This window comes from Sinocyclocheilus grahami, unplaced genomic scaffold, assembly GCF_001515645.1.
Source record: "Sinocyclocheilus grahami isolate Dianchi unplaced genomic scaffold, SAMN03320097.WGS_v1.1 scaffold1132.1, whole genome shotgun sequence".
Classification (NCBI taxonomy): Eukaryota; Metazoa; Chordata; class Actinopteri; order Cypriniformes; family Cyprinidae; genus Sinocyclocheilus; species Sinocyclocheilus grahami.
The window spans coordinates 289545-303421 of NW_015506311.1; the positions used below are offsets into that span (position 1 = coordinate 289545).

Consider the following 13877-nt stretch of genomic DNA (forward strand, 5'->3'; position numbering starts at 1 on the left):
AATAGGAATCTGCTAAATCTTGTGAAAAACTGAAAAACATTCCCCATGCAGATTTCATTTATTTCAAGTTGGTCACTTCATTATAGCAGAATGTCAAATTAACAACCAGACAACCACCTACAGTTATTTCAGCAAAATAAGTGAAATGTCGACTACAGCAGTGAAGCAGGATAATGGACAGACTTTTTTGGAAGGTCTGTTCAGTTTCAGTGAAGCTAAATGTTTCTCATGCGATGATAAATCAAGTGTACGAGCGTTTTGAAAGTGCACTTACCATAGTTAGTGCTGGGGGCGGTGTATTTGGTGCTGGACTTGCGGATAATGTTCTCATGAATCTGGTACCACTCATTTTCATTATTACACCTGTGAAAGAGACAAGCAAGAGGACAATCTTTATAGCAAGATCATAGCAGGGAAAATATGTTGTTGTATGGATGAAGCAGGTGGAATCGCTGCATCAGTATTCAAGTGATTCCCAGAAGCTTGGAGTCACAAATCTAATTTGTCAGTATATACTGTATGTAACTCAGTTTCAACAGTAAAAGTTCTTGTCCTAAAGGGGCATCGCAGTATGCTTACGAATGTGCCAGGACTTTAAGTAAAAACTGGGCTTTCATCCAGTCAAAGAGAATTATTCATTTGCCACAATACCCAGTGATACTCTAGAGTAGCACGACTGCATAATGACGATACCTTCTCAAAATATTGGAAAAGAGTGAGTGTTGAATGAGTGTTTAAAAAGCGTTAAAGTCAACATAAAACTCTGTTTGCACTTTACTTGTATAATGACATAGTTCCAAGTAAAACAGGATATTCCACGAGAACATTGTTTCATCTGTCTTTTGGATTTGTGAAAAGTTCCCGTTACACACCAGAATGGCGTAATATGACCAGGAATGGGACAGTCATGAAAACAACTAAAAATAATCAAGAAAAAGACAATATTTTATAATTAGTAATTCACTAAATATTTCAGAAGTTGTTCTTTATTGTTTTGTACATTTAAAATTTACATATAGAAACACAATCTTGTCTCCTTTATCTGTCATATTCTATTATATTTATTAATTGATTTATTGATTTACTTACTTGTTATTTTTTATCTCCATTACAGTATATACAAATATAATAACAAATAAGTAATTATTAACATAATTTAAAATAATGTTTGCTCCATGCTTTTTTGTCATTCGTGGTGTTAAAAACATTGTTAAAATAGAATGAATGAATGAATTAATTAATTAATTAATACAGGTTTAATCTGATCATTGGTATATATAGGTATATCTTTTTTGATATTGCGTGTTTATATTTCATTATTTAGATTTTTTATTTATATTGAATATTTCTTTTATAGTGTTTATAACTAGTAATTGCGACTCAAATTCTAGTTAACATCTCACAATTCAGACATTTTTCTTGCAATTCTGAGTTTATATCTCAATAACAAACAAACACACAAACAAACAAATAAATATGTTTAATCTGAACATTGCTATATATTGGTATGAATTTGACACCAAATTATTTTTATATGAAATTTATCAATAGTGATAAAGCCCTTTCCTACTTCACAAAACAAAACAAACAAACAAAGCAAAGCAAAACAAAAACACAAAGAAAACAAAAACAAAACAAGACAAAACAAAACAATCAAAACAAAATAAAAACACAAAACAAAACAAAGCACAGAGCAAAGCAAAACAAAAACACTAAGCAAACAAAACAATCAAAACAAAATAAAACAAAATCCTTTAGTCATCCATACAACTGTCTTTTCTGATTAGTAATAATGTTGAGACATATGAACCATCAGCTTTACTGAAATTAAATTGAACTGAATAAAAAAAAAATAGTGTAAAACAAACAAAACATTTTGTAAGTAAGAAAAATCTAAAATGTTTGAGAATGGTACTATAGAGTATTATGTTGTATCATTTTTGTCTGTTTCTATAAAAAAAGTGGTATATCTTTGACGTTGAGTGTAGAATAACCTATAATCAAGATAATTAACCCCAACCGGCACAGCTGCATTAGCATTTGCATACGGCGTTTGTCAATTGGCACTCTGAACGATATAATGGTGAGTAAAAAAACACGCAGTCAAGTACAGCCAAGTGTTGAGAGCCATCACAATGAAGCAAATCACGACACTCTACTGTATAAAAGCCTAGGAGTGCGGTGCTCTCAGGAGAGAGAACAGAGCCTTATGCTTCATTCCAGCATCAGTAGCTGCTAAAACGCTGTGGGCTTGCTGTCGGAGGTTCGAGAACAGCAGCTTTCTGGCCTGAGGGGAAGTGATGTCATTAATGCCTGACCAAGAAGTGACTAAACCCGTCGTAGCAGCTGAAAAGGGACCTCCGCGCTATGCTAATGCTAGTGTTTGTGGTGGCTTAGCGGGCAGATGCTTTGTGGGAACTCCCACAGAGTCCATCTGGTTGGCAGTCATGGTGACTGGCTCCACGGGCGTCAAGGGTGATTCTGGTCTGTCGCGCGCAGGGTCACAACGGCATTACACTAACACAGGCTGTTTGATGGAAAGTGCTACATTCCAGAACACGAAGGAATATCTGCTGCAAATCTGATCAGATCAACTGTCTGTCTGGTTTGTCGTTTGTCGTGGCATTATGTTCCCAACAGTCTACCACTAGATGTCCCTACAAACTAAACACACACTTCCATGCATAGAACCTTGCAAACATGCATGCAAATACATGTATTGCATAAACATGCATATATACTGTATGTATACATCAGCATCTATTTTCCTGTCTTCCCCAATGCTACAACCGCAGAGATACTGATCTGCTCACTTAAGCCCAACGTACAGGAAAGTCTTCAAGGCTCAACAAAAAGACTGACCCGGGGCGAGTGTGAGAGAGTTTCATGCCGATTGACGGAACTGTGACTCGCCCAACAGAATCATAGCTGAGTCACTCAATTATGTGTTTTTATGTCTTACATTTGGTTTTCTGTAATACTGTACAGAATGTAGCGTCTGGACCAATCAGACACACCATTTTTCATTTGATTTAACAAATCAATTATTCATTAGATTAACAAATCGTCACAGTCCCCTCACCAAATAAACTGGATGCCAGGATGTCTGCCATAACACCAGGCCCCCCCTGGTTACCATGGCAACCCTGACACTAGATACATTTACGACCTAATGGAATTTAGGTGGAGAAAATCACTGCTTTTTCCATAAGGAAAATCCCCAAGGCACAGTAGGAATGGACTTTTCTACTAATTAATTCATAGGAAAACTTTTATTTGAATGAACACACATAGCCTTCAGGTCATTGTGCATATTATTGCTGTCTTGTATATTATCTGTTGTATTGTAGACTATTTTATGCATGCTTATGATAGAACCACTCATTCATGTAACCTTACATATAACGTGTTTGGTCTCTATTAATTCGTATTCGGATGATCTAATTGAGAGTGTATGTTGTATGTTTACACCTATGCAACATATTAGTGTTCTAAGAATCTTTAGTAATTTTGATCCAAGTTTCATATGCAAATTACCATGCTTTCAAACAAAGGGTCATAAAAAACTCCCCAGTATCTCAAAACTCCCACTTGGGATTCCGGACTTTCTCATTGGACAAGCCCATCTTGAGAGGCGTGACTCTTTGCAGACTTTAAAGGCCGCACTTCACGTGACCCGCCCGGAGTCGGTGGTTTGTTTTGAATTCTGAGAGGATGTGAGAAAAACGCTCCTGGAAACCCTAAGCTCGTGCGAGGCTTCGGCCTTGTCTTTTCCATTCATCAAGTTTCTCTGACGCAAACTGGTTCTTTTCATCAACCAACTTCAGCAAAAATCCACGTGAGCCTTCAGATTGCATCAAGCCTTTCTTTCAGACAGACGAGACATGCAGGCATTCAAACTTAGTCTTATTAATTGATACATTAGGTATCATTTGCACCTTTTTACAAAGGTGTGTTTGAACTAAGAATCTGATGTTTCCCTCAGGTGTAGATCTGCTGAATATGCAAATGGTTCAATAACTTCATATTCGTATTTCTCTTCTCTTTAACGGGTTAAGCTTTAACCCTTTCCTATACAAACTGTGTGCGTGTGTGTATGTGTGTGTTAGACCAGTTTATGTGTTTATGTAGGATGTTAGACCAGTTTAAGTGTTTATGTAGTATGTTGGACCAGTTTAAGTGTTTATGTAGTTAATAAAACCTTACTTGTATCACACTTGATGTTGTTCATTGTTTGCTCATAACTGGAGTCACTTAATCATGCAGATTTATGCTACAAGCTCTTTGTAGAATTGTACAGTAAGAAAGTTATTTCCCTTAACCAGGAAATTAACGTTCTTAGAATTGACAGACAGTTGACCCTGAGAGGTCAGCTAAATATCTACAGCGGATCTAAAATATTCATAATTAATTATAACTAGTTATGATTAATTATTCATATTTCCCATGAGCTGATTCCCTACAGAATATTGGTGCAAATTGTGCTGGGTGAAACATTTCACTAAGGCTGCTGTCAAAATAAATATGGTTGAAAAAATACAATTGTATCTTAAATACATATTAAATACATGTGTATGTATACATGTAATGAACATATGAATATAGTTTGGAGTTGTATAATATAAACTGTGTATTTTAATTATGTAAATTATTTCATTTAATTATTTATTAAATATGCAATTATTTAAATAAATAAATAAATAAAAATACATAAATAAATAATTTTCTACAGGCTACAGACTAAAAATACATATGGATTAAAAATATGATAAAATATGGGTTAAAGATATAATAATACAATAGGAGTTATATAATATAAATTTAATATGTATTTTTTAATATGTATTAATTATTATTATCAATTTTGTTTTAATTAAATTATTTACATTGTTTTTAGTAAAATAAATAGTAAATAATATAATTGATATATTTAGCTTATTAATATAACTATTTGAAATATATAATAATATAATAAACTGTATATTTGAATTGTTTTGATGTTAAGTGTTATTAAATTAAATAGCCAATTCTTTAATTGTAATAAATAAACAAATAAATATGTACTTAAACCAATATTATTAGTAATAAGATCTATTATTCATAATTCAGTAAAAATAAATATATTTTATACAATGAATAATAATAATTATAATAATAATAATAATAAATAGTATATTAGAATGATATCTGAAGGATACTAAAGACTGGAGTAATGGTGCTGAAAATTCTGCTTTGCTTAAAAAAAAAAGTTATTTTTAATTGTAATAATATTTCACAATATTACCGTTTTTACTGTATTTCTGATCAAATAAATGCAGCCTTAGTGAGCAAAAGACACGTCTTTCTTTACACACACATACACACACACACACACACACACACACACACACTGTTGGCCAATTTTTTAAAAATGTTTTTCTCTTCTGACTCCAATGCTCCCTCATGCACAATGTACAATTAATATGTTTCATTGACATTCAGAGGTTCTGCAGCACTAGTGAAAAGCACAGATTCTTCACTTCAACGTTACTGCATTTCTCCTAGTTTCACAGACACTGATGGCTTAATGTCACATGACTGCTTGTCATTTTGATTGCTGGGGTTTCCAAACAAATCTAGCCTCGCCCCCTTTCTCCACACACCTATTTATTTATTTTTTTTCTTTCCTTGATTTGTCTTTCTTTTACCAGTTCTGTCAGTTCCCCAGCCAGTGAAACAGAGGAGGCTTTCTGCATGGCTGCACCAAGAGGTAATGAAAGTGTGTGATGGAGATAGCTAGAGGACTGGAGCATGTGTGTCGTCCACAGGGGAGGATTTCAGAGAGAGCTTCACAGCACAAATGACGCGCACTGTCACAAATGTACGCTGCAGCTAATGTAGCTAATTATTAACTGTAGCTAATGTAGCCAAGAATGTAACTAATTATTAGCTCTATTTGAAAAACCTAGTATACCGCCTACATTGACAGCTGACAACATGAGTGACTGAATTTGAACGTTCACAATTAATTACAATAGTGTTAGCATTGCTATGCATGTCACATAGAGGTTAGCATGTTGTTATGCTAATAGCACAATACTCAAGTGGACATAACAATACATAGCACATACAAATATTTAGTGAAATATAAAAGCATACTAACTGAAAGGGAACCTTATGAGTGACTAAACTAGAACGCTCACAAATCATTTCAATAGATTATGATGTTAGCATGTTGCTATGCTAATACTGCAACACTCCAGAAAGCATAACAATACACAGCGCATATAAACTTTGAGTGAAATATAAAACCTTACGATCCGAAATGTAACCTCATTAGTGACTGAATTAGAATGTTTGCAATTTGTAGAGTCTGATGTTAGCATGTTGCTATGCTAATAGCACAATACTCTAGTAAGCATAATACACAGCATATTTATATATATTTTACTAAAATATATGTGTATAGGTAACTGAAATAGAACCTTCTGTGTGACATTAGAACATTCAAAATCATTCCAAAAGAATTTATGTTAGTGTGTTGCTATGCTAAATGTGCAATAAAAAAACATAGTAAGCATAACAACACACAGCGCATATAAACAAATATGAAACTATTTTGCACCTATACTAAATGAAATAAGTATATTTTGACATTTTTCTTTAATTGCCCACCAGTTTTGATTATTTATTTTTCTCTGAATTTGTCGCAATGCATTCTGGAATTGCTTTAAATGCTAAGGATGCCTCCATAAGGCAGCATAATGATGCCAACTGTGACGTAAGCTTGACTATGACTGTCACAGTGTCTGGTTGTGGTGCCCTGGACTGGCCACTTGAGGGCACTCTCCTGTTTCTGTGTTATATGTTGTGAACTCCATTTCCCATAGTCTCTTGTTTGTCATTCTGTCTGATCATTAGCACCTGGTTATTATTTCCGATCATTATCACCTGTTAGTCATTTACTCATTATCCCAGCTATATATACCTTGCTCACTCTGTCTGTCATTGCTGCTATTTTGTATTGTCTTCTGAGTTCATAGTTGTCTCATGTTCATCGTGTTTTCTGTTCTCTGTGTTTTGGATTACCTTTTGCCACGATTTTGTTCTGTTCTGTTCATTTATTACTTAATAAACAACTGCACTTGGAACTTCCTTGTTTTCTCCTGGCATTCCGTGACAGAAAATAGCAGCCACTACAAGATCCAGCAGTTTGTTTTTCTTTTTTCCTTTTTTGAATCATGGACCTTCGGATCGTCCCTCTTCTTTAATTGCCCACCAGTTTTGATTATTTATTTTTCTCTGAATTTGTCGCAATGCATTCTGGAATTGCTTTAAATGCTAAGGATGCCTCCATAAGGCAGCATAATGATGCCAACTGTGACGTAAGCTTGACTATGACTGTCACAGTGTCTGGTTGTGGTGCCCTGGACTGGCCACTTGAGGGCACTCTCCTGTTTCTGTGTTATATGTTGTGAACTCCATTTCCCATAGTCTCTTGTTTGTCATTCTGTCTGATCATTAGCACCTGGTTATTATTTCCGATCATTATCACCTGTTAGTCATTTACTCATTATCCCAGCTATATATACCTTGCTCACTCTGTCTGTCATTGCTGCTATTTTGTATTGTCTTCTGAGTTCATAGTTGTCTCATGTTCATCGTGTTTTCTGTTCTCTGTGTTTTGGATTACCTTTTGCTACGATTTTGTTCTGTTCTGTTCATTTATTACTTAATAAACAACTGCACTTGGAACTTCCTTGTTTTCTCCTGGCATTCCGTGACAGAAAATAGCAGCCACTACAAGATCCAGCAGTTTGTTTTTCTTTTTTCCTTTTTTGAATCATGGACCTTCGGATCGTCCCTCCTGCCACAGGGAAGGAGCGAGTGATCCGACACCGGACTCTGATGGCTTGGAGGCAGGAAGGAATGGAGGTTGGTGGGTTTGCCCAGACCTTTTGGACATTGGCGGTGGGTCTAAATTACAATGATGCTGCACTTAAGGACCTCCTTAACATCTGTCTAGATAATCCTTTGCCCCAGTGGGAGGTGGAAGGACTCGAGATCCTAGACTTCTGGGGCTTCGTCAGATATCTCCAGGGTCGAAGTCAGTGGGCAAAACCAGGCTAATCAGAAACCTTCTGCAGGGATTTTCCCACCACCTCTATCCTTCAGACTCCCACTAAGCGGCGGAGGGTGAGAAGGAGGACAGGAAAGCCCACTCCCGAGCCCGCTCCAGTCCGGGAGGACAGGAAAGCCCACTCCCGAGCCCGCTCCAGTCCGGGAGGACAGGAAAGCCCACTCCCGAGCCCGCTCCAGTCCGGGAGGACAGGAAAGCCCACTCCCGAGCCCGCTCCAGTCCGGGAGGACAGGAAAGCCCACTCCCGAGCCCGCTCCAGTCCGGGAGGACAGGAAAGCCCACTCCCGAGCCCGCTCCAGTCCGGGAGCTCACCGAGCCCACTCCCGAGCCCGCTCCAGTCCGGGAGTTCAGCGAGCCCGCTCCAGTCCGGGAGCTCACAGAGTCCAGTCTAGCTCGGGAGCTCACAGAGCCCAGTCCAGAGCCCGCTCCAGTCCGGGAGCTAGCGGGGACCGTTGCTGGGCAATCTGCTTGTCCTGTTGCAGCCGTTGAGGCTGATACTAAACTCTCTCAAGCCTCACTGGTTCATTCCTCCAGCTCTGTCCTGGCTATCTGCTGGGGTTCCTGTATGGTTGGGGCCCTGCTGGTTTGTCCTGCCGGCCCCGCCTTGGCCTTCCACCCTGCCGGTTCCGCTCTTAGACCCTGGTCTACCTCTGTTCAGTGAAACCCCTTCCTTGGCATGGTCCTGGCCCGCCATCCCTCCCCCTGGTCCGCCTCAGTTCCACCTCCCTCCTGAACTTTTTATGTTTTCTGGTGGAGCGTCTGGTATCCGCTCCGTAGAAGGGGGGTAACGTCACAGTGTCTGGTTGTGGTGTCCTGGACTGGCCACTTGAGGGTGCTCTCCTGTTTTTGTGTTATATGTTGTGAACTCCATTTCCCATAGTCCCTTGTCTGTCATTCTGTCTGACCATTAGCACCTGGTTATTTCCGATCATTATCACCTGTTAGTCATTATTCCAGCTATATATACCTTGCTCACTCTGTCATTGCTGCTATTTTGTATTGTCTGAGTTTCCTGGTTGTCTCATGTTCGTCGTGTTTTCTGTTCTGTGTTTTGGATTACCTTTTGCCACGTTTTTGTTCTGTTCATTTATTACTTAATAAACAACTGCACTTGGGTCTACCTTGTTTTCTCCTGGCATTCCGTGACTATGACGTCTGAAAATGCTGTCTAGGTAGGCAGCATACTAGGGTTTGGAACTGCGTGGCTTTGACATACAAATCTCCATTTATCAAAATGCAATGACAAATCTGAGTTTGAGAAAACATCCGGTCAGTCATGAAGCAAATATGTTCATCTGATCCGTACAGTGCGTCATTTACATAAATTTGACATGAATTCATGTTTACAATGCTCAGCTTTGCAAATCTCAAATTGAGGCTACAATAACTCATAGTTCTTGCTGGAACAGAGAAGCTAATATATTCCTGAGTGGCTTTTATCCATCATCGCTCAAGTGTTTTGTCAAGACTGTAGATTTAACAAGGCAAGCGAGTGATTTTCACTCATGGTTTAATGCAGCTCATAATAAACTTAGTTCACAAGTCTTTCTTTTAAATTTAATTGATGAATCAAACAGAACAATGGCTCTAAAGTGCACAGAAGGGGCTTACGTGTAAACTTTGAGCACAAAGTCTTTCTCCTCTTTGAGTTCAGAGATGGTCTGAAGGACATCGCTCATGGCCAGCACTGCGCATCCGTACGGCCGGCGGTACTGGACCTGAGGGGGGCCTTTCTTCGAGTCGTTTAACAACATCCGCCCTGAACAAAAATACATTATACATCACTGTCAGAAATACGGGTACACAGTACCATCTGCATGATTATACAAATCATGTCCGTGCATGCAAGAAACAGCAAATTACATATTTTAGCTTGTTAGCCTATAGAGCAACATTTCCCTGTGGATCAGTGGCCATTATAATGTTGTTACATTAATGTTTGTCAATTTATTGGCTAATTATTGGCAAATTATATCACTTTAGTACTCCTATAGCTGGAAAATATAACTAAAACAATGGTATTTCATTATTTTGGCCTTCTGAATATAAAAATAAATAAAAAATCAAGAAAAAAAATTGATGAAGAATCTAGTCAAATATAACAATAAAATAATAAATAGTGACAAATATGTTATCCAGAATTACTTATTCTTATGAAAAAACTATAAACATTTTTTAATGCAAACAAATCCTCAAATCAGTGAATTAACTTACTGAAATGGGCAGAAATCAAATCAAAATGTACTACTCTGATAATTTTATGAAACTAATTCAAACGAGTTTCAAACACTTCCACCCGCCTGCCATCACAGAAACATCTAAAGATAATCAAAGTTTCCACAATCCTCACAAAAGTGGTTAAAAATGGCCATTGAGAGCCAAAAGAGGAAAAGTTTTGTCTCATTTGGGGGGTTGAATGGTCTGCTCCAGCCTCCCAGTTGCCTGTCCCTTTATAAACTGGAATGAAGCTTGCAGTGCCACACTTATGTAAGAGCTCTAGAGATGCAGTTGCTGGCAGAAATGCAGTGCCTTGTGGCAACATTTGGCTCCAAATGAAGGAAATGGATAGAGGAGATACAGAAAGGGAAAGAGGCTAAATGAGATGGGATACTCACCCGTCCTGATGACCTGGGACACAATGTACAGATCTCTCTTCATGTCCTTGTTGCTTAAGTCCTGTGAGAAAATAAGAGAAGCTACTTAGAGTCAATTTTTTATGTATTTTTCTAGCCATAGCAATAATGGTTGTTGGTCCCACCGTAAAGAGGGCGCAGAGACGATCGACCTTCTCTGGGTTTTTTGGGCCACCATTTTTGTTGAGTTTCACCATAAACTTCTCACTGGAAGAAAAAAAAACTGAGAGGTTGATTTTGAGTTCACACAAGAAAGTTGTCAAATACAAATGTTCATAATTTAGACAAGAAAATACAGCTAGAAGTAATTACTCTCTCAATTAAAAAATGGTTTTGCTTCAGAACCACGTTTTTACTTTTAAACATCAGCTGGTTTTCGTTTAAAAATGAACATTATCCTAAATAATGTTTTAAATGAAAATGATCCTAAATGATGAAGTGTGTGATTTCTGTCAATAGTGTCACAAAATTGTCACAGAGTTTTTATGCAGCTGAATCAATTATCAATCTATGAAGTCAAAAATAAAAAAAATATAGTGTGTGTGTGTGTATATATATATATATACAGTTTTACTTAATTAAAAAAGCCGTACTTAAAACAGTAATTTTTGCTAAAAATGTATTTAAACATCAAAATAATTGAATAAATTATTATCTAAATAATAATAATTTGATAAAGCTGTATATATATATATATATATATATATATATATAAATATTGTGTATACTGTGTATATTTATTATGTAAACATAAATACACACACAACAGCATATCTTTTTTAAATATTTACATGTATTTAAATGTCTATATTTATAGAATTTATATTATAAATAAATATATTTAATATATAAACATAACCTATTTTTCTGAAATATATACATGCATGTGTGTGTATTTATGTATAGATAATAAATATACACAGCACACTTACATATATTATGTAAACAAAAACTTTTATTTTGGATGCGATTAATCGCGATTAATCGTTTGACAGCACTAATATATATATATAAAATCATTAATGTTTATAAATGTAACTATATTTAACAATTAAAAATGTGACACTTATATTCAAGCAGTTACATAGCATTGCACTTTTTATTTTTGAATGAATAAACTGACAACTGATTTATGTATTTTATTCCATTAGCAACATATTAAGAGTTGAAAGCACTATTATATAAGTTTAGGATTTAATTTTATATTAGACATTTTTATTTATATATGTTCCATAACCTCATGTGGCTCCTCATGACATCAATCTGGATTTAATTCTACACAGTGGACCCTCATGAATTATTCCAGACCTCACACAGGGAAGATGTGGGAAAACACTGAGAATATTAATAAAATCATGTTTTCATGTCTCTCTGTTTCCAGTGGATTGTCTGTGCTGCAATCAAATCACACTTCCTGTCTGCTCTGATCCAGTCTAATGGAGTCTGTGGCACCAGAGAGATCCTGACGGCGTCAGTACTATCTGAGTGTGAGCCGTGCAGCTGTACAGGTGGCTTTGCGAATGCTGCCTAGGTCTTTCCTCAAGGACAGACGCCACCTGAGTCATTTCTGAACTGTGCTGCAATCAAATCACACTTCCTGTCTGCTCTGATCCAGTCTAATGGAGTCTGTGGCACCAGAGAGATCCTGACGGCGTCAGTACTATCTGAGTGTGAGCCGTGCAGCTGTAGAGATACAGGTGGCTTTGCGAATGCTGCCTAGGTCTTTCCTCAAGGACAGACGCCACCTGAGTCATTTCTGAACAGATCAACAGTGAGTCGATTCAGTTACCGAACAATGACATTTATTTACTGGAACCAACTGTCATCATTTTGATGCAACATGACTTTATGAGAGTCCAATTATTGCTTCTATATTACTAATCACAACGAAATAACTAGATTGTATAACTGAACAAAACTAAAGTGGCTAAAATTCAAAGCATTTGTTTATTTATCTATATGTTTGTTTATTTATTTATTTAAAAACAAATAAAGTGGTTTATTTGCATTCTTATTTTTGAATGAATATGTTGATTTTTTTTTTAAATTGCAGACACTTTAGGGATGTTTATAGCCTCTTTTATATAATTTATTTAGATAAATAAATAAATAAATAAATAAAACTGAATAAATAAACTGACAACTAATTCCTTCATTTTATGGAAAAGAGCAGCATGGACATTCTACAAAACATCTTTTGTATAAATAAATAATTTTTGAATTAATAAATCAACTTCTTCATTTTATGGAAAGAAGCAGCATGAACTTTCTGCTTTTGTATAAATAAATTAGTAAAGAAATAAAATGTATTTAAATAAATAACATAATATAAAATAATTAATTAAACAAATATATCTAATTTATTTTTATTTACATTTTTGTTTCAGAATGAATAAATTCATAACTGCGCAATGGAATCATTGGGAAAAAATAAAAATAAAGCCCCAATGACTGTCTCAGTGCCAGCAAACTCTGAAATTTTATTTTTGAGAGCTTAATTAGATATTACTTCAAGATTTCAAGCCAGTTCTCCTTGCTGAGAAATCTCCACATGACACATCCGATCCACAGGAGCCAGTTCTCATGCATATCAAACACACTGCTTCAAAACCAAACCTCGCATCACAAAATATCTCTGTGCTGCTTCTGCTGTTGGCACAAGTATCAAGACTTCAGCTTCTTGGTCGCGGAACAGGCTTTGTGAGGGAACATGTATTTTGTCATGCGCAAACAAATGTGTGAAATATATTCAGCATATAGTCTACACTGTGTTTTAGTGCAGTGACTAAGCATTGCAAACGATTTCTGACAAAAGCAAATCAGAGGCTTTTAAATGAGCCTATAGTCTAAGCCAGGGCTGTCCAAACTCGGTCCTGGAGGGCCGGTGTCCTGCAGAGTTTAGCTCCAACCCTAATTAAACACACCTGAACCAGCTAATCAAGCTCTTACTAGGCATAGAAACTTCCAGTCAGGTGTGTTGAGGCAAGTTGGAGCTAAACTCTGCAGAACACCGGGCCTCCAGGACCGAGTTTGGACAGCCCTGGAAGCGCTGGAGTCCAGTCAGTGAGCTCATACTGAACTACTGGCTGAAACCGCAGCGTGAAACCACGTCAAATCGCAGTGAC

At 36.7% G+C, this 13877-nt stretch overlaps 1 protein-coding gene across 1 annotated transcript in view; it reads right to left on the reverse strand.

Moving 5' to 3' along the window:
• LOC107567192 (dedicator of cytokinesis protein 3-like) overlaps positions 1-13877 on the reverse strand; it is a 278352-nt gene that overhangs the window by 78117 nt on the left and 186358 nt on the right. Inside the window, exons 10-13 of the mRNA XM_016252833.1 lie at positions 10878-10959; positions 10735-10795; positions 9731-9878; positions 275-363 (exon numbers count right to left, since the gene is read on the reverse strand). Of these exons, the coding sequence (XP_016108319.1) occupies positions 275-363; positions 9731-9878; positions 10735-10795; positions 10878-10959 (380 nt within the window). The remainder of the gene's footprint in view (positions 1-274; positions 364-9730; positions 9879-10734; positions 10796-10877; positions 10960-13877) is intronic.